At 41.9% G+C, this 21,523-nt stretch overlaps 1 protein-coding gene across 2 annotated transcripts in view; it reads right to left on the bottom strand.

Annotated features, from left to right (window-relative positions):
- Positions 1 to 431: 431 nt before the first annotated feature.
- The window catches only part of aff4 (AF4/FMR2 family, member 4), a 37,260-nt gene continuing 16,168 nt past the window's right edge, over positions 432 to 21,523 (bottom strand). For both annotated transcript variants that reach the window (XM_058087139.2, XM_058087138.2), the window contains exons 2-21: positions 20,134 to 20,263; positions 14,641 to 15,447; positions 13,704 to 13,742; positions 13,498 to 13,584; positions 13,282 to 13,300; positions 12,070 to 12,133; positions 11,895 to 11,987; positions 11,614 to 11,758; positions 9,584 to 10,349; positions 9,344 to 9,495; positions 9,176 to 9,261; positions 7,636 to 7,873; positions 7,459 to 7,556; positions 7,230 to 7,293; positions 5,775 to 5,911; positions 5,624 to 5,695; positions 4,207 to 4,300; positions 4,076 to 4,119; positions 3,749 to 3,966; positions 432 to 1,541 (exon numbers count right to left, since the gene is read on the bottom strand). In XM_058087139.2, the coding sequence (XP_057943122.2) occupies positions 1,414 to 1,541; positions 3,749 to 3,966; positions 4,076 to 4,119; positions 4,207 to 4,300; positions 5,624 to 5,695; positions 5,775 to 5,911; positions 7,230 to 7,293; positions 7,459 to 7,556; positions 7,636 to 7,873; positions 9,176 to 9,261; positions 9,344 to 9,495; positions 9,584 to 10,349; positions 11,614 to 11,758; positions 11,895 to 11,987; positions 12,070 to 12,133; positions 13,282 to 13,300; positions 13,498 to 13,584; positions 13,704 to 13,742; positions 14,641 to 15,447; positions 20,134 to 20,259 (3,477 nt within the window). In that variant the 5' untranslated portion in view covers positions 20,260 to 20,263 and the 3' untranslated portion in view covers positions 432 to 1,413. The remainder of the gene's footprint in view (positions 1,542 to 3,748; positions 3,967 to 4,075; positions 4,120 to 4,206; positions 4,301 to 5,623; positions 5,696 to 5,774; positions 5,912 to 7,229; positions 7,294 to 7,458; positions 7,557 to 7,635; positions 7,874 to 9,175; positions 9,262 to 9,343; positions 9,496 to 9,583; positions 10,350 to 11,613; positions 11,759 to 11,894; positions 11,988 to 12,069; positions 12,134 to 13,281; positions 13,301 to 13,497; positions 13,585 to 13,703; positions 13,743 to 14,640; positions 15,448 to 20,133; positions 20,264 to 21,523) is intronic.

Below are 21,523 nucleotides of genomic sequence, written 5' to 3' on the forward strand. Positions count from 1 at the left end.
TATTTTAAAAAAATATGCTCTTTGTGAATGTTCTAAACTCCTGTTTCCATGCCAGAATGCATATTAAGCGGAACAATGCTACCATTCAGTGCCTCTGCTGGTTGTAGCCATATAGTATTAATGAGTGTGATTAAATTAAAACGGAACACAATTAATCTATCTGCTCACCTTCCTTTTATTTCCACTCTTGTCTTAACGAGCACAATTATGATTTGCATTGTTTTAAATAGAAACAATTCCATGTTTTATATTAAAAAAACCTGTCAAATGGTTTTAAACTTGGTGCCTAGTATAGATAAATAAATCTATTTTGATTTGATCTATTATTTGAAATATATATATACTCTTACTTTATTCTATGAATGCAATACTGCTGATAAAAGAGGTGACTTACAGCACGTTCAAATTGTTTTTTTCCACACGGGGGAGGGGGGGGGGGGGTCTCGCTTTTGTACACCCCTTTTTGTAAATAAGGGTATTGTATTTGTGGATACCACCTTACGTCGCTTAAAACACTCCCTGCTGTGACTTATAAAAATACACTCTGGGGAAACAAGAGGTTAAAAAAAACAAGCCAACACTGTACGGAAGTGACTTTTTTTTTTTAAAACATTTTTAAGGGAAGAACCGCCAACTTCCTGTGCCTCAAACAGGCAATAAATCTTATTACGAGGCTTAAAAAAAAGGCCTCAATAGTGACCCCTAGAGGCCACTCTGCTCCATTACAAGTGATCATTTATGTGGTTTTTATGGAATTTGTTTTAAAAACGTGATATTTAATGCGAAAAAAAATAATAAATCAAGTGCACAGTAGCCCTTAAACTCATTTTCGGGTGACTTGAAAGTTGATGTGCGGAAGCTCAGCGCTCAGCGTTTTTTAAAAAACAGGTCGACCATGACACGTAAAGATATCGTCTGCGGAGGGACTGCTTTGTTTTCCTGTATCTCACATAGAAGGCACAAAAACCATAAGGAGAAACCTTCATTTAAAAAATTCTAAAGCACCTTTGGTGTTTCATGGGTGGGTGAGGGGGGGGGGGGGGGGGGACATAAAGTAGCCTGTTAACTGAAGCCCAGGGAATAAATAATAAATAAATCTTCTAGCGCTTTCAAGGACAAATCTATGAAGATGTGGATATGTGGAGAAAAAAAAAAATGGTGAGCTTCTCCCCCGGGTGGTGCAGTCGGCGGTTTTGAGATGTTCCAATTTGCTCAGTTTCTGGCAAGCTGGTGTAGATAAAAAAAAAAGGACACACACTTCGCAGATATGTGTAAGAGGTTCATCAACACGCGTGTGTGTGTGTGTCCCCGCATATAAGAAGAAGACCAGAGGTGGGCCGTGTCGCTGAGGTGTGTTTGTGTGTGTAGGAGGATTTTTTAAAAAAATTAAAAAAAAAAAAAAAAAAGCCCTCGCTAGGGAACAAGCTTGGCGTCCAGACGCAGCCAATGGAGGCCCTGGCGGGTGTAACGCACCAGGTCTGTCATGCTGCTGGTGTTGAAGATGAGAGGACCCATCACTTTGTCCAGCTCCTGGAAAAAGTCTGACAAAAACCAACGATAGAAGATTATCATTTGCAATATTTCCATCACTGCCTCTGTTCACTACCTCAATCATATTTATTTTATTTAACAACCCAATACAATACACTCATATGTGACTTTACTCATCTGTATACACCAGTCATTATTTGCATTATATGACCCATTTATCATTGCACTAAAATTAATATATCTACAATATGTCTGCTCCTGCATATGCTCCTGTGCAATACTATGTGTATATTTTGGATATCTTGTATATATCTTGTTAAATTTTTAAACTTTTTTACTCTACTTTTATATACTTTTTTTTTTTAACTTGACTACTGCACTGAAAGGAGAAGCTCTCCAATCTGTGTCATTGACTAATATTTAAATTTATTTAATAAAACATGCAAAAAAACAATAAATCAGGAAGGGGGCAAATGTGTTCACACCACTGTGTGTGTGTATTTATGTATGCACTTGTATATATATATATATACACTACACGTACATACACATATGTATGTATATGTATTAAACCAGTATACTACATTGCAAAAAAAAAGGCATTTGAGTTTCTTTTAAATAATAATAATAAAAAAATTAATATATCTGCAATATGTCTGCTCCTGCATATGCTCCTGTGAAATACTATGTGTATATTTTGGATATCTTGTATATATCTTGTATATATCTTGTATATATCTTGTGTATATCTTGTGTATATCTTGTTAAATTGTCTTTTTTACTCTACTTTTATATACTTTTTGTTTAACTTGACTACTGCACTGAAAGGAGAAGCTCTCCAATCTTGTATAATGACAATAAAGGCCATTCCATTCCATTCCATTCCATCTCGTGTGGTGTAAAACTGCAAAAACAAAGCATCTCCGAAAGCAGCACTTGGAACGCCAACAAAACTATGGACAATGTGGTTCTACTGTATTTGGAGACTTTTTATCCAAGAGGAGAATGAGGGCGGCATGAAAATGGACTGCTGCAGCAAAGAGGAATATAAAATAGAATATAAAACAGCAGCCTACAGACCTTCAATGAGGCCACAAGGGTTTGTTTTTGGACAGTTGTAGCAATGTTGAATGACTACATGCATGCAATGTGTATAATAACGCAGCAATATTAGGTAAGCTAATATTAGAATTAATGCTTATTTTGGTCATCTCTAGTCACGATTGCTTAAAACAAATAAGAATGTGGGGATGAAATTATGAATTTTCTCGACCAATGAGAGATAATAGTGGATTTTTTCACCCATATTGTATTGGCTCTGCGTACGAGGAACCGCAACAGACTACTACTATGACGACTATTAGGACATAATACAGTAGAACGTTGGTTAGCATCATTCATTCGTTTCACAATGGCCGACCGACTCAATTTTGTCAAAAATGTAAACCCAATTAATCATTTTTTTTTATAGTTTCATATGCAGAAAACTATTCAAAACGTATATAAGTGAAGAATGAAGGCCGGTCGATATATCGGGGCAATATTTGTGTTTTTTCCTTGTATCGGTATCGGCCGATAAGCACGTAGGTTCGCCGATGTATTTTTTTCCACTGCATGATTTACAGTCAGGCATCCGCCAGGGCAACACAAAGCTGTTTACATTTCAATAAATATTTGTTATCATGGTCATTTCTTCATGTAAATTGAGGGATCAAAAGCAGTATCAGCCCAAGCAAAAATCGGCCATCGGCTAAGGGTGATGGGAAAAAATCGGTATCGGCATCGGCCTCAAAAAAACCCATATCGGTCGATCCCTAGTGGTGATGGGTTGATGTCGCTGCCACATTGTCACGTCTGAAATGTTCATTTATGTTCATTTAGCCCTTTCATTCCTACATGTATAGCAGTGCCTGTCAATCAAACCCACCCCACGCGCTGTTTACACCACCAAGGACACTGACTTACCTGTTGCCTTTGAGATAACATAATCATGATAACAAATATTTATTGAAATGTAAACAGCTTTGTGTTGCCCCGGCGGATGCCTGACTGTAAATCATGCAGTGGAAAAAAAATACATCGGCGAACCTACGCGCGTATCGGCCCGATACATCGGTCGATCCTTAAAAGGCATAGATGTATAAAAGCTTTGGCTGTCATGCTGGTATTATGGGGGAATCTCCATTTTAAAAAAAAAAGAAGTAATAATAATATATATAATATAAAAATAATATAAAGTGTGTAAGTGGGCTTTTACCTTTCTGCTCCTTTGACAGCTGCTCCGCCTGGTCCCACACCTCGGTGGCATAGAGGAAGTTGGAGGTGACCTGCACGTAGCTGGCGGCCATCTGGTGGATACGTTGAGGTATGGTCACGGATGAGCTGGCGCTGCTGCTGCTGCTCACTGATGAGTAGCCCCCGGCCGTGCCCGGTGATAGTTTAGGGGACACCGGCGATGGCATTCCCGCTGCTTTGCTGTACGGAGGAAAAGAAACAAAGATTTTAAAAAAAATCTTTTTTAAAAAAAAAAAAAAAAATGATATTAGCCATTTTCTGACATTTTCAAACAAACAGTGTGACATACTTTCCCATGCCAGGAGAGGGAGCCTGGGTGTTACTCAGAGAGTTCTGGTCAACACAGGAAGAGAAACAAACATTGAGCAAATCCTCTATCCTCTCAAAAAGCGGAGTAGTTCAGGTTTCCAGTGAAAGTACCTTTAACTGTTCTGTAAGTGTTTTGGAGTATTTCAGAGCGCTGTCTTTCCTCAGCTTGAACAACCGTAGATGGAGTAGAGACTGGCATCGGAGGCTGGGCAGAAAAAAAACAATTGTGTCGATTGGTCAAATGTTGCATATAATGTTTGTTCCAAGCCATATTTTAAAGTTATGGAGTTGTACGACATCCCTATAAGTATTGTGACATTTGCAGTTATGCTGCAAGCTGTATGCTATGAACACCAGCAATTTCATAACCAATGTAATTTGCAATGCATTTTTCATTCCACAGAAAAATGCTATTATTGTTATTATTCTTATTGCTACACGCTGTGTACGGTAGCAATGTATTTTTTTAGTGCTATACTAAACAGTCAGGTCCTTTCACTTTACTAAAGTGCAATTTCTAGTTGGCATCACAAAAAAAGTGAACCCATTGGATATCAGACCATAAGTCATTACAGTTTAAAGCAGGGGTCTCAAACACGCGGCCCGCGGGCCAAATGTGGCCCGCAGGACACTACTTTGAGGCCCCCGTCTTGATATGAAAGTTTAATGTTAGTGTGGCCCGCGCAAGTTTGATATGGATGCTGTATGGTATCATGTACCCAGAAAAAATTATTACGTTTGATAATGTTCATGTTAAAGGTTAAATAACTGTTAATAGTTATCCTCCCTATCCATGTGGAAGTGGTAAGTTTTTGGCTATTTAAGTTGAAAGGAAATAACTTGAAGGCTACCGTTTAGGTCGCTGGCTCTCTAGTTTGCGAGTTAGCATGTGTCTCAAGACCCTGCAGTTGCGCAATATGTTGTAAATAAAAAGAGTATAAATGTGACTATAGTCGTGTTTTGTCATGTCTACAGGGCTCTAATAATGCTTTGTTCATTTTAATCTGAAAAAAATAATTTGTCTACCCACCAACTATATGTGGTTTCTTAAGTTTTTATTATTTGCCGTTTTATTATTATAATTATATTTATTTATTACAGATTGATTGATTTTCTTTATTCTTTGTTTATTTTTCATTTTATTTTGTGCAGAAAAATAAAAATGAAGATATTTGAGAACAGTGGAATGTTTTATCAGAGCTTTTATTGTAGAAAATCGGAACCAAAGCACTGAAAAAGTTTGTATATTTTTCTGTTTTTAATAATGCGTTTTTTTTTTTTTTTGGAAAACCTGATGCGGCCCAGCCTTGCCCAGACCCTAGCTCCAGTGGCCCCCAGGTAAATTAAGTTTGAGACCCTTGGTTTACAGCAAAAAAATTTGTGTTTTTGCAGCATTCCTTTTATAGTATACAATAGGTGTACAAAAACAAACATTAAATTTTGTCTTGTTACAATCTTTGCTTATCGTCTCGTCCATTAAATAGGCAACCCATGACTTTGTGAAGGTACCTTGAGTCAGAACACTTACCAAAGAACTGCTACACGTTTATCTGCTGGTGTCGCATCTGGCGCCATGTAGCTCTTTAACTTCATTGTGTACCTGAGCGTGAAGACAAAACACATATTAGCTACGAGAACACCGAGCTATTCCCGTCTTGTTTTCTTCCTTTCTTACTTACTTGATAAGCTCCACCGTTTCGGCGTACATGGGAAAGGGAGACTTGGCCTCCTGGGCGCTCTTCTCGAGGGCGTTGCCGCATTCAATGAATGACACCACCGCATCCAGGTAGTAGATGGCCTTCTCAAAACGGTCCAGCTGAGCAGACCATGCAAACAATTGGACATGAAAAGGTTTCAAAAGGCTGGATTGAATGAAGAGGATAAATTATGCTAAATGGATCATTTTCCTTGAGACAACAAGAGTGACAACGAAAGAGAGAGAGAGAGGCTGACAAAGTGTGTGATGAAGGAATTATGAGGCTGTTCAAATATGATTCAGTGTTCAACCACTGTGCCGCGGCACACTAGTGTATCTTGAGAAACCGTCTGGTGTGCCGTGAGGAATTATCCAATATCACTTTTTATAATTAACATTTATTAATCATCATTTGCAAATATTATGTCAATAGCCATGAATATATGGACCCAAATATTCCAATTGCATTTGGTTTATTTGCTCAAACGGAAAGAATTGAACAGGGATGGAATATTCCTTTAACCAATCCGATTGAGGTATCTTGTACCCGCTCAAACGGAAATTTGTCAGGGTGCGTTCTTCTTCCTGGTGTTTTTCTTCTTCTGTTGTTTATTGGCGGTTGGCAAGCAGCTTTCGTACGCATTACCGCCATCTGTGAAACAGAATCTAAACCCTTCTATACTTTATTCACAAGTCCAGTTTTATTAAAAAAGAAAATATATATCTATATAAAACATGTCCTGAGTTTAATTATAAAATATTAGCAAGATTGAATTTGATCTTTTCCTGTTTAAATTGATCCCGGGTGCGTTCTTTCAGCGCATGCTCAGATATGACGTAACACGCAGATCCAGACGTTCTTCACTTTTAAAAATGGAGGCCAGCAATCGGCACTGGACTAAGCAAAGTTTGTTTTTGATTCAAACTAAATTTCAAGACTGGACAGACGAAAAACTGGCAATACGGAGTTATTCCAACAGGTGAAAGAAAAACTTCGGAAAAAAAGTCGGTATCACGTGATGTTGATGTTTACGTTTTACCGCGCATGACCCATTGACTATTCTGGTTGATTTTCACGGCGCATGTAGACAAGAGATTGGAATATTCCTTTCCATGGATACCATTGTTTCCCGAAAGGTGATTGGGAAAGAGAAAAAGTGGTGATGTAAAAACGTGGCTACTGTGGAGTGTCTGTGGTGTAAAGACTGGCAGAGCAATGTAATATTGGTCCGTGTGGCAACACCTACCTTGTTCCTCCCATAGACTTATTGATGCACGTGTGAGGTTGTGGTGACATTTTGGAACATTTTTGGTTAGTGGTGTGCCACAAGATTTTGTAAAAAATGTGCCGTGGCTCAAAAAAGGTTGAAAATCACTGATCTACGGTGTGGATATTATGGTATACCATGACATGTGAATAAATGTGACAAGCTCTTACCAGTGCGTCCGCGTTGTGTTTAAGTTTCTTGGCTTCTTGCAAGTAGTGATCTGCTGAATGAGCCCTGAAATAAACATCGGAAAAAAACAAAACATTACACATGTAGGATTGTTTTGAAATAACCTTAAATAAATAAAGTAGAATATGTTGTTTACTTGCCAAAGCATAATGACATCTCATAGCCTGGCTCTAGTCCAAAAAGCATCGCTTTTAGGATAACATGGCTTACCTATCCTCAAAAGGCAGCTTGGATCTGTGAGATTTGGAGCCGTCGGTGGAAAGCGGCGGCACAGCCAGCTGGTTATCGCAGCCCTTTGAGGTTTTCTCCTGCAGAGACGGCAAGAAAGAGCGGATGAAGTCTCGGTCGGAGAAGAAAGAGAAGCGGAATGCCGTCTGGATGACGCACCTTGCCGTCCCGATTGCTGCGTCCCTTGTCCTCGCCTTTTCTGTGCTTGGATGTGGAGGTGCTCTTGGTGCTGTGGCCGCCGCCTTCCTTGCCGCTCCCCGCCCCGCTGGAGAGCGACGTGGACGATTGGCTGGCGGTCCGCTTCCGACTCGGATGCTCCGCTTTGGGCGTGCGCTGGAGACCCGCCATTGACGGAGAGGGGACCGGCTCCTCTTTCTTCTCCAAAGACCTCTTGGATCTGTTGGCACATAACATACAACTAAGGACATATGTTCCGTGTTGTTGGACACGCAAACAACAAAAACTATGTTATTGTGTTGTCTGACTTTTGGGGTTAAATAACAGCACCGCCGTATGATGTATATGTCAGAAGAAAAATAAGAACCTGTAGTGGTAGGTTACCTGGACATAATTCACCCCCCCCCCCCAGGAATGATCGATAGCGAAGGGGTGGGCGCAAGGGACTGGGGTTTTCCGCTTCCTGTTATGGTTGAGAGACGGGGCTTTCATGTCTTTACGTAGCAAAGAGTGCAAGTTAATGTTTGCAAGAAAAATAAAGTTTTCTCCCAAATTCGACACTCCGCTCTGCGGGACACTAGTTTGAGGCCCCCGCCTTGATATGAAAGTTTAATGTTAGTGCGGCCCGCGCAAGTTTGATATGGATGCTGTATGGTATCATGTACTCAGAAAAAATTACTACGTTTGATTAATGTTCATGTTAAAGGTTAAATAACTGTTAATAGTTATCCTCCCTATCCGTGTGGAAGTGGTAAGTTTTTGGCTATTTAAGTTTAAAGGAAATAACTTGAAGGCTAGCGTTTAGGTCGCCAGCTCTCTAGTTTGCGAGTTAGCATGTGTCTCAAGTCCCTGCAGTTGCGCAATATGTTGTAAATAAAAAGAGTATAGCATATATTAATATATGATATCATTACGGCAGTCCTTTCATTTTACATGGGGCAAGTTCGAGCAAGTAGTTCTCACCTTAAGGATTAAAGGATTAGGTCGCTAGCTCTCTAGTTTGCGAGTTAGCATGTGTCTCAAGACCCTGCAGTTGCGCAATATGTTGTAAATAAAAAGAGTATAAATGTGACTATAGTCGTGTTTTGTCATGTCTACAGGGCTCTAATAATGCTTTGTTCATTTTAATCTGAAAAATATCATTGGTCTACCCACCAACTATATGTGGTTTCTTAAGTTGCTGTTTTATTATTATTATTATATTTATTTATTACCGATTGATTGATTTTCTTTATTCTTGATTTGTTTAATTATTTTTCATCTTATTTTGTGTAGAAAAAACAAAGATATTTGAGAACAGTGGAATGTTTTATCAGATCTTTTATTGTAGAAAATCGGAACCAAAGCACTGAAAAAGTTTGTATATTTTTCTGTTTTTAATAAATGCGTTTTTTTTTTTTTTGGAAAACCTGATGCGGCCCAGCCTTGCCCAGACCCTAGCTCCAGTGGCCCCCAGGTAAATTGAGTTTGAGACCCCTGACCTAAAGTGAAAGCCGGTGTAAGATATTGATCAGGTACTTACTCTTTACTGCTGCTTTTATGGTGTGATTGAGACTTCTCCTCCAACTTGCTTCGCTTGCTGTCCGGTTTGGTGCCTTCTTCGTCATTCTATAAAAGATCATACAAAGTATGAGTTGGATATTACAGCAGTACTGTTATGAATGCTACACTAAATATAGTCCTTCAAAACCTTGTGCTTCCTCTTGGCTTTGCTTGAGCTCTTTTCGGAGCTCTGCTTGCTGAAGTCCTTGCCGTCTCTGTCTTGGGAGTCGTCCCGCTCCACTTTTATCTCAGCGGGTTCCTTGTATGGCCGACCGGGGATCCTGGATAACAAGCTGAGATCTACAGGAGATGGGATAGGAAAGGTACAGTTTAGTATACTTACAGAAAAATACTGTTATGGTAATATTTTTTTTTGGGCTTTACTGACCTATCTTGACTATTAGAACCTGCTGCGGAGGCTGCCTCATGATGTAGCGCTCCTCCGGGTCACTTAAAGGGGACAGGAGCTCCTTCTCCTCCATTGGGGAGAACACGCACACGGGCGTCCTGATGCTCTCAGTGTATTTCGGCGTCTGCGATGAAGACGGGATGCTGTCGTTTCCTTCCGAGTCCGACGACGATGAGTTTGTGACAAACTCTCGAGACTTCTCACGAGACGACTTGGAGCCGGTTTTGGACTTGCGCTTGTCCACGGTAGCAGCGGCGGCGGAGGCGGCGGCTGTGGTAGGCCGCGGAGAGGATTTCGGTTCCTTTTTGATGCTCGGCTTTCTGGAACCCTTGGTGGCGGCTTTGGGCCGGTGCGGCGGGATCTCGGGAGCTGGTTCGCTTTCCACCCTGAGGCCTCCTCTAGGCTCCTCCACCACTGGGGGTTTTTCGGACTTTTTCGGTTGTTTCTTCCCAACGGGCCTCCGGTTACCGGTGCTGCTTTCACTCTGAGCAGGAGATTTCTGGCGACCGCGGGTACTCTCGCCACCTTTTTGAGCTGCACGAAGATCTCTGCTTGGGGCCGGTGTTGAGGAGTCCTTGGATCCCCCGCCCTGACCGCCATAGCCTCGACCTGAGCTGTTATCCCTGCTCTCTTTTTTGCTCTTGGTTTGGACGTTGTTGTTGTCCAATGGCGACGCGGGAGAGAACTGCTTCGCCTTCTTGAACCAGTTGTCCAGCTGCCACTTGTTGGCCATTGGTTGTTCAGGCTGAAAGAAAATAAATCACATATTTTTCATTGGAATTTTCAGCGTCATAAGTAGGGATCGACCGATATGTTTTTTTTTTTGGGGGGCGATGCCGATACCGATTTTTTTTTGTGAAATGTGTGAAAATGCGCTCTTGGGGGGCGGGGTACCGCGACTACGTGTGTTGCAACACAAAACTGTAAATCATTCGGTGGAAAAAAATACATCGGCGAACTCACACGCGTATCGGCCGATACAAGGAAAAAACGCAAATATCGGCCTGATATATCGGCCGGCCGATGTATCGGTCGATCCTTAGTCATAAGTGTGACTCCGTGACTGTTTTGCTTTTTCTTTGGCTTTTTGTGATGTTAATCTGAGCTGTTTTGCACTTCTTTTTACACTTCTTTAATAGTTAAGAATGTCCAAAAAAATAAAATTTTCTTTCAAATTTTAAGCAATATGGAAGTCAACCGCGGCACGGTGGACTAGTGGTTGGCGCGCAGACCTCGCAGCTAGGAGACCAGGGTTCAATTCCACCCTGTGTGGAGTTTGCATGTTCTCCCCGTGCATGCGTGGGTTTTCTCCGGGTACTCCGGTTTCCTCCCACATTCCAAAAACATGCTAGGTTAATTGGCGACTCCTAATTGTCCATAGGTATGAATGTGAGTGTGAATGGTTGTTTGTCTATATGTGCCCTGTGATTGGCTGGCCACCGGTCCAGGGTGTACCCCGCCTCTCGCCTGAAGACAGCTGGAATGGGCTCCAGCATGTAGAAAATGAATGAATGAATGAATTAAATAATAATCAAATAAACTGTCAATAGCGGCACGGCAGTCGAGTGGTTAGCGCGCATACCTCACAGCTAGGAGACCAGGGTTCAATTCCACCCTCAGCCATGTCTGTATGGAGTTTGCATGTTCTCCCCGTGCATGCGTGGGTTTTCTCTGGGTACTCCGGTTTCCTCCCACATTCCAAAAACATGCTAGGTTAATTAGCGACTCCAAATTGTCCATAGGTATGAATGTGAGTGTGAATGGTTGTTTGTCTATATGTGCCCTGTGATTGGCTGGCCACCAGTCCAGGGTGTACCCCGCCTCTCGACTGAAGACAGCTGGGATAGGCTCCAGCACCCCCAGCGACCCTCGTGAGGAAAAAGCGGTAGAAAATGAATGAATGAATGAATGGAAGTCAACCAGCATCCTAAATTAGTCTGTGTTCATACCGGGTCAACGCAAGCGGGTCCAAGTTAACATATAAAGTTACTATGGAGTCATTTTTTTACCTCAGGAGAAGCAGGCCTTGGCGGTTCATTGGCCTCACTGTCCGTTGTGCTGCTCTCGCTCTCACTGTCCGAACCCGAGCTACTCTCTGAGCCGCTGTGACTACTGGAATCATCTCTGGACTGCTCAGGTCCTTCGCTGTTATTGCTGCCAAAAAAAAAAAACAACATTAATATATCGCAAAAGGTGACTGGGCCAAGTTCAGATATGTAATAAATCACAAAAACGCTGATTCGATGTCTGTTTCATAGGTTTGAGTGACTTTCCAAAAAAAAGGTCTAACCTTTCTGATTTGTTTCTTGAGATGTTCTTGGCAGAGTCCTGCTCTCCATCACTGTCTTCACTGCTGCTGAGCTTCAAGTCATCTTCCAGCATACTGAGATACGAGAATGTTGCAGTTTAATAAGAATTCTCGGGAGCGGTCACGCTATAAATGAGGTCAAATTGAAAATGCGTACGTTGGCTGGTCATCACAGGCTTTGGACTGGTGGCTGCTTGAGCTCTTGGAAGAACCGCCTCGCTCTGTAAAACAAACGTGGAAGTTAGGAGAGTGTAAATAAACGCATTAGCAACACATTAGAGCAGGGGTCTCAAACACGAGGGCCAAATGTGGCTAACCACACAGACAAACAACCATTCACACTCACATTCATACCTATGGACAATTAGGAGTCGCCGTATTATATAAATCAGTGGTCTCAAACACGCGGTCCGCGGGCCAAATGTGGCCCGCAGGACACTAGTTTGAGGCCCCCGCCTTGATATGAAAATTTAATGTTAGTGCGGCCCGCGCAAGTTTGATATGGATGCTGTTAAAGGTTAAATAACTTAATCGTTATCCTCCCTATCCGTGTGGAAGTGGTGAGTTTTTGGCTATTTAAGTTTAAAGGAAATAACTTGGAGGCTACCGTTTAGGTCGCAAGATTCAAATGTACAGTGTTAACAGTTATTTAACCTTTAACATGAACATTAATGAAACTTAATAATTTGACCCAATTAGCAAGTTAGCATCGTACTCGGTTCCATCTGGGAGCAGCGTTGTAACTCTAACAACATGTTTGATGAGATGCTTTATCTTGACCGTGTATTTTCCGTTTTATTCCAAATCATTTCCTGCATTTATTTGTAACCCAGTGTCATAAGCCTTTAGCTTCATTGCTAATCCAAAGCAAAACAGGGCGGGGTAACAAGGGTAGGGTAACAGTATGGGGCGGGGTAAAATCATGTTAATTGTGTCTGGTGTGCACACAGCTTTGAGCTGTCATTTCAACATTAAACTTTGGTATCAAAGTGGGGGCCTCAAAGTAGCGTCTTGCGGGCTGCATTTGGCCCGAGGGCCGCGAGTTTGAGACCCCTGATGTCGTTTTTGTTTTTTTTTTTCAGATTTTTCAACTTGCTGCTATTGCACTTTTTTGGTAGAAAAAACACGAGAAACCTCACACACAGGGGCCCCAGGAGGACCCAAAATGGGGTAAAATGATGTGTTAAAATTTTGTGATTTTTGACGGGCCGCAAGTTTGAGACCCCTGATGTACATTATACGTATATCAATGTGGCGGCAATCCATGATGTATTTTGGTAAAAGTGGGCCTCAGGGAGGTTGCAACTTTGGTGGAATGTATGTCTCCATTTCTATATAGCAGGGACTGGGAATCGGGTGTCTTACTCACTTGCAAAGGAGTGAGAATCCTGTGGTAGAAAAAAAAAAAACATTAGTATTAGTCCTTTGCGATTATTCTGTTTCATGTAACATTCACTGACTAGCCAGAACATAGGTCTTATCAGTTATAACTACAGAAACAAAGCATAGATGAACATAGATAGAACCTTAGAAAAAGTTCATCTCGACACACTGAATAAAAAGGCAGCTGCTGGGCAATGCTGACCTTGGTGGGGAACGGAAACTTGGAGGGCTCCGTCTTGCAGGGGGTGTGGATGGCTGTCAATGGAGGGGGCCAGGACTGAGTCATTTCCTGAGACGCACGCAGGCAGAGGGGGAAAATAAGGTGCAGGCTTTGTGAAACACTCTTGACGCAAGGCTGAAGACGCTGAATACTTTCACAGAAATACTAACCACCGGTAACATACTCACCTTCAGAATCTCATCCACGCAGTTGGCATCCCCGGATCCCTAAAAAAAAAAAAAGACACAATACGCTTAAGTTTTCCTTTTTACAGAAGTAAAGCATTCCGCCACACGTCGAGTTTAGCTAGGTGGAACAGGTTTGGAATATACGGAAAGTCAGTGGGGCATTTTCAGACATGTGGCTAATGCTTTTAGCGAGATACAAACATACATTTGCATACAAAGCATTCATTCATTCATTTTCTACCGCTTTTCCTCATGAGGGTCGCGGGGGGTGCTGGAGCCTATCCCAGCTGTCTTGTCTTAGGGCGAGAGGCGGGGTACACCTTGGACTGGTGGCCAGCCAATCACAGGGCACATATAGACAAGCAACCATTCACACTCACATTCATACCTATGGACAATTTGGAGTCGCCGTATTATATAAACCAGGGTTGTCAAACATGCGGCCCGCGGGCCAAATGTGGCCCGCAGGACACTAGTTTGAGGCCCGCGCCTTGATATGAAAGTTTAATGTTAGTGCGGCCCGTGCAAGTTTGATATGGATGCTGCATGGTATCATGTACCCAGAAAAAATTATTACGTTTGATTCATGTTCATGTTAAAGGTTAAATAACTGTTAATAGTTATCCTCCCTATCCGTGTGGAAGTGGTAAGTTTTTGGCCATTTAAGTTTAAAGGAAATAACTTGAAGACTACCTTTAGGTAGTCTCCCTTCAACTTGGCCGGCTGGGGGTTCCTCCCTTTAATGTGGGGGTCCGCCCATTTGCCCCAAAGGTGTGTGTGTGTGGGTGTGTGTGTGTGTGTGTGGCTTTCTTAGTATTTGTTTATCCTTTTAATTGTGGTATTTGTTTTTAATTCTGTAAAGCACTTTGTGTTGCATGTCTTTGCAGGAAAAAGTGCTATACAAATAAAGTTGATTTGATTTGATAAACAGTCGTACCTCTACAGGCTGCGAGGGGATCTTGAGCTTGGTCAGCGATGCCTTGCCATTAGACTTCATCTCCCCCATGGTGTTGCTGTGCGACTGTCCGCTGTAGCTCTCCGCTTGTGAGCTCTTGGCTTCCGCTGTCTCCTGGCCGTCCATAGGCCTCACATAGGCCGTGGGCTTCTGAAGCATGGAGCCCGGTTTGGACATGAGCGACGGGGGGAAGGCCTGATTCGGGTGCTGTCCGCTGGGGAAGGCGGTGTGAAGCCGCGAGGGCGAGTCCCAGTTGGCCTCTCGGTCCCGGGGGGATTTGGACCTGTAGCGTTCCTTGCTGTGGTGCTGCTCGGCGGCCAACGAGCTCCGCGAGTGGCTGTTGACGCCGGAGGAGCTCAGCGAGCCCTTCGCCGGACTGGATGTGTGCGACTTTGAGTGATCGGACCCTCCGCCGTGTTTACTCGACTTCTTTTCCCGCACCTCTCCGCCGTGTCTTTGGCTACTGCTGCTGCTGCCGCCGCCGCCGCTGCTACCGCCGTTGCCCCTCTGGCTACTGTGGCCCCCCTGGAGTCCGGAGCGTTTCTGAGACTGGGATGAGGAGGCTCCTGATGCGGGGCCGACAGGAGTCCACTTGCTGCTCTGGCTGCTGCCGCTTCCTCGCTGGTCGCCGGCAAACAAAGTCGGGCCGGATTTCTCCTCCGAGGAAGATGAGCTGTTCGTTGGTTTGGTGCTGAGCTTCGGAAGGGTGTCACCAATTGGTTCTTTCATCTCGTCGTAATTGCCCAGCATGCTCTGAATACGGCTGGACAGTTTATCTTCTTTGCTGGACTGCAGTCAGGGAAGGAAGAGGCGGGGCAGAGTGGAGTATGGGAGAAAAAAACAAAGACAAAATGTAGACAAATTAATCATTCAGTTTGAAACTAAAATTTTGTAAATAAGAGCAATACGGGAGACAAAAATCACACACATAATGACACACCTAATGTACATATCTGATATTTATAGGTTATCACATGGTTTGTCTGGTACCAGGCCAGGTATCATGCCCCCAAGTGTCAGTAACAACATATACTGGCACGCTGGGGCATGATACTGGGCCTGATACCAGACAAACCATGTGATGATCTTATTATCACATACTATTTAATCATGAGCTTATTATCACGTTTCCAGAAAATGTTCAGTTTATTACATGTATTATGTCTAAACAGTGTAAACACAACAATTGCAAAAAATATTTCAACAATAATATTTTATCAACAGTCTTATCTTATCAATGTCTGACAATTAAAAGTTCCATTAATCAAGTTTGGGTTTTTTGGTGACTGGAGAAGCACTAGGCACTAAGCACTCTGTTCTCTGATTGGTTGTTTCACGGGCACGATACCAGAGCAGCGCGCTCTGAGTGGACAGCTACCGGGGGCTGATACTGGACATGATTAAAAGCTCTATGAACTCACAGTATCATTTCAGCCTTTTCCCGTATCATTCATGGGCGGTTTCTAGGGTACAGGGACAATTAATACTGTAGTATGTGATAATGGCCCATATCTGATGTCAACATCATGGACACCCCTGGTTGTTGTCTTATCTATCCATGTATCTAAATGTTGTAGTGACAGCATGCTGGGCTTCTAGTAAAGTACAAGATAGTACCCGGGGGCTCTACATTAAAATCAAAAATTACTTAATGCTTGTTTTGGTCATCTCTAGTCATGATTAAAACAACTTAAAACAAATAAGCATGTGGGGATGAAATTATGAATTTTCTCGACCAATGAGAGATAATAGTGGATTTTTTCACCCATATTGTATTGGCTCTGCGTACGAGGAACCGAAATAGACTACTACTATGACGACTACTGCCCAACTACTAAGACATAATACCGTAGAACGTTGGTTAGCATCATTCATTCGTTTCACAATGCCAATGATTGGTTGATCACGAACAAGAACAGGTGTGGGTAAAACGCAGACCGTGGTCTAAATGAACGATTCTGATTGGTCCATTTCAAGATTTGCAAGGATTGGTTTGCAAATTACCACCGGAATTACGCAGTTCGTGTTTTACCAACACCCAACAAGAACCGCTTTAAAAAAAAACTCTTGGCAGTATGGCATGCCAAAGTTCTGATTGGGTTTACTTGCCCGAATTTTGTTTTAACTTGCCCCGGGCCATCGGTACATCGTTATTGTCGAACCCTGGTACCTGCTTTTGCCAATATAAAACACCAATAGAGACCTAAAATGCTGATTAGGTCCCATCCAGCTGACAGCATAACAATACAGTCAAAGTAAGCTTGTGGTCAAGTCCAACACACCAGTGAGTATTGATCAAAGACAGATGTAAAGCTCCCACCGTGGTTTTGCTGACCTGCTACCAGGGAGTATGTTTGGGGGGGGGCGCATGGCCTATCCAGTTTCACATTTAGCCTCAGATCGTTATTTTGTTAAGACAGATTTACACAGGAGGAAACACAAGCCGCTATCTGAAGCAGGAAATCACTTACTTGCTCGGTCATAACATCGACTCTGCAACCTCCCCTGCCAACACGGCCCTGCTTAACACATGTGATGTGTAAGTAATTACCACGGATACTTCTCAAACCACCCAAGACCTATTTTCTGTTGTTTCTAGTACTTGGGTATTCACATAAAAAAACGGAGCCAGGAAGGAACTTTGGTGCTGGGGGACGACAAACCAACGGCACACCAACTTCCTCCTCCAAATGTCTTATATGTGCTCTACTGAGGTTTTATTTTTGGGTGCTTCTGGGGCCCCTGTTGAGCATGTGTGAGGTTTCCACTGTGTTTTTGAACAGAAAAGTACATTAGAAGCAAGTTGAAAAAAACTGAAAAAAACGATACCCCCCCCTTACGTTTTTGTCAAAAATCGCAAAATTCAAACTCTGGCATTTTATGCCATTTTTAGGTGCTTCTGGGGCCCCTGTTGAGTGTGTGTGAGGTTTCCACTGTGTTTTTGACCAGAAAAAGTGCATTAGAAGCAAGTTGAAAAAAACGATACAATGTTCATGTTAAAGGTTAAATAACTGTTAATAGTTATCCTCCCTATCCGTGTGGAAGTGGTAAGTTTTTGGCTATTTAAGTTTAAAGGAAATAACTTGAAGGCTACCGTTTAGGTCGCTAAAAGTGCATTAGAAGCAAGTTGAAAAAAAATGAAAAAAAAAACATTCACCCCCCAGGTTTTTGTCATAAATCGCAAAATTCTAACTCTGGCATTTTATGCCATTTTTGGGTGCTTCTGGGGCCCCTGTTGAGTGCGTGTGAGGTTTCCACTGTGTTTTTGACCAGAAAAGTGCATTAGAAGCAAGTTGAAAAAAACGATACACGTTTTTGTCAAAAATCGCAAAATTCAAACTCTGGCATTTTACGCCATTTTTGGGTGCTTCTGGGGCCCCTGTTGAGTGTGTGTGAGGTTTCCACTGTGTTTTTGACCAGAAAAGTACATTACAAGCAAGTTGAAAAAAACTGAAAAAAACGGTACACCCCCCCCCTTACGTTTTTTTGTCAAAAATCACAAAATTCAAACTATTGTTAATTTAATTACTGAATGGGAGATGACATGTTGCTGTGTGAAAGGTAAACACGAATGAAGGTCACATCTGCTGCTAAGGCAATGTTGGGATGTTTCTAAATGACAATTTCCCAAACATGAATGTCATTATTTTTCCAAGTTACTAATTAATCAAAATCTGAATCCTCTTTATTCGCCAAGTATTATAATAAAAAATAAAAACTCCACACAATTTGCTTTGCGGTCGGTAGTTGGCGTCACTATTGTACTGTTGGGGGAAAAGAAAAACACACACCAGCGATAAGAAGCCAACAGATGCAATGGTGTGCACATGTAGCCTTTCCACATACAACACAGCACATATCCACTTAGTGGAGCATGACGGGGGGGGGGGGGGGGGGGGGGGGGGGGGGAAGTCATGCAGCAAATGTTATGTAAGATGCAGACAGGCGGGAGGTGAGCGATAGAAATCGTAGAAAATCAACGTTTAAACAAGCTGGCTTTACGCACGTAGATTTGGGCCCAGCATGCTAAAGCAAACCCCAAAACACCTCCTCCAAATTTTTACCTTCCACGATGAGGGCTTAAAAACACTCATCCATCACTCACCTCCAGTCCCCTTTCTATCACCCCGGCACACATTCCTCACTGTTGCCCGAACGACTAGCTTCCAGCTCAGGGAGAAGAGCTACTTAGCTCCGTGAAAATCGGGTTAGTGGTAAAGATTAGATCAGTGAGGGAAGAGCAAATCTTATTTAATGTCTTTACAGTCCAGGCCGGAGCTGGCTGGCTGGCCTACATCTACCTCTTGTGTGCCTCGACATGAAGTGTGGTCTGTTCACACTGTATAGGGCAGGGGTCTCAAACTCAATTTACTTGCGGGCCACTGGAGCTCGAGTCTGGGTGAGACTGGGCCGCATCAGGTTTTCCAAAAAAAAAACAAAAACGCATTTATTAAAAACAAAAAAAATTTAAAAAACGTCGCTTTGGTTCCGATTTTCTACAAGAAAAGCTCTGATAAAACATTCCACTGTAATTTTTATTTTTCTACATAAAATAAGATGAAAAATAAATAAACAAATCAAGAATAAAGAAAATAAATCAATCAGTAATAAATAAATATAATAATAATAATAAAACGGCAAATAATAAAAACTTAAGAAAAAACATATAGTTGGTAGACAAATTATTTTTTTCATATTAAAATGAACAAAGCATTATTAGAGCCCTGTAGACATGACAAAACACGACTATAGTCACATTTATACTCTTTTTATTTACAACATATTGCGCAACTGCAGGGTCTTGAGACACATGCTAACTCGCAAACTAGAGCGCTAGCGACCTAAACCGTAGCCTTCAAGTTATTTCCTTTAAACGTAAATAGCCAAAAACTTACCACTTCCACACGGATAGGGAGGATAACTATTAACAGTTATTTAACCTTTAACATGAACATTGTATCGTTTTTTTCATTTTTTTTCAACTTGCTTCTAATGCACACAGTGGAAACCTCACACACACCCAACAGGGGCCCCAGAAGCACCCAAAAATGGCAGAGTTTGAATTTTGCGAGTTTTGACAAAAACCGTAAAGAGGGTGGGGTGTTGTATCGTTTTTTTCAGTTTTTTTTCAACTTGCTTCTAATGCACTTTTCTGGTCAAAAACACAGTGGAAACCTCACACACACCCGACAGGGGCCCCAGAAGCACCCAAAAATGGCATAAAATGCCAGAGTTTGAATTTTGCGAGTTTTGACAAAAAAACGTAAGGGGGTGAGGGGGTGTATGGTTTTTTTCAGTTTTTGGCTTTGTAATAACACACTTCAACAAAAAAGCCCAAAGCAAGTAGGGTTCAAAGGTTAACGGTCCCCGTCAGTTGAACACACACACAAACAAAAATCCTGTCATCTCTCGCATCTGAAAAATGTGCATTTCTGACTCGGTGCCATGCCACTGATTGACTATGAATAAGCTTACCACTTTGTAAGGCTCTGGGAAAAGAGGGGAATTTGCTGGAAAGGCCTCGCCTCCTCCCTGCTGGATTTCTTGATTTCTCCTTTCTCTTTCTTTCATTCGGAGCACATTCCGGTCCTCACGGTTCATGTTGCTGGAAGCACGGGACAAGACAATATCAACAAACATGTCAATGTCAAGTGGAACGTCGGTTTTTGTCAATATGTTCCAAAAAGGTCAGGTGAACACAGAAAGGTACAAAAAATTAATAATGTTTTCTTATAAGAAATAATGCAAATGCAATTAATTCAGTCCATAAACCCAAAATATTAACACAATGCAGGTAAACAACTAATAAAATAAAATGAATTTAACATTCATTCATTCATTTTCTACCGCTTTTCTTCACGAGGGTTGCGGGGGGTGCTGGAGCCTGGGTGAGACTGGGCCGCATCAGGTTTTCCAAAAAAACACATTTATTAAAAACAAAAAAATTTAAAAAACTGTTCTCAAAAATCTTACTTTTCATTTTTCTACACAAAATAAGATGAAAAATAAATAAACAAATCAAGAATAAAGAAAATCAATCAATCAGGAATAAATAAATAGAATAATAATAATAAAACGGCAAATAAGAAACCACACATAGTTGGTGGGTAGACAAATTATTTTTTCAGATTAAAATGAACAAAGCATTATTAGAGCCCTGTAGACATGACAAAACACGACTATAGTCACATTTATACTTTTTTTTATTTACAACATATTGTGCAACTGCAGGGTCTTGAGACACATGCTAACTCGCAAACTAGAGAGCTAGCAACCTAAACGGTAGCCTTCAAGTTATTTCCTTTAAACTTAAATAGCCAAAAACTTACCACTTCCACACGGATAGGGAGGATAACTATTAACAGTTATTTAACCTTTAACATGAACATGAATCAAACGTAATAATTTTTTCTGGGTACATGATACCATACAGCATCCATATCAAACTTGCGCGGGCCGCACTAACATTAAACTTTTATATCAAGGCGGGGGCCTCAAAGTAGTGTCCCGCGTGTTTGAGACCCCTGGTCTATAGTGTCTCAACTATAAAATAACCATGTGATAACAGTGTACAAAAATAAAGAAATATTTGTGGGGAAAAGGAAAACCTGGGCATGTGAAAACCAAGGCTCCTCGGTATTGTGTAGTACATGACGACGCCACGTCCGTACATTTTAAGATGTACTCTTAGGGCAAAAAAAACATTGGCAAATGGTAAGTCGTTGTTAGACACCAGCTGTTATCTGCTTTCTGCGTAGAGCTACAGTTTACGTTGAAGGATAGTCGGCTAATGCTGCCCGTGCATCATGGCGTACGGAGAAAGTAGTCTAATAGGCTTAGACTAGTCTAGACGCTACAGTCGCCT

Source organism: Doryrhamphus excisus, linkage group LG21, assembly GCF_037039965.1.
Source record: "Doryrhamphus excisus strain RoL-2023G ecotype Guam linkage group LG21, RoL_Dexc_Guam_v1.1, whole genome shotgun sequence".
Taxonomy (NCBI): Eukaryota; Metazoa; Chordata; class Actinopteri; order Syngnathiformes; family Syngnathidae; genus Doryrhamphus; species Doryrhamphus excisus.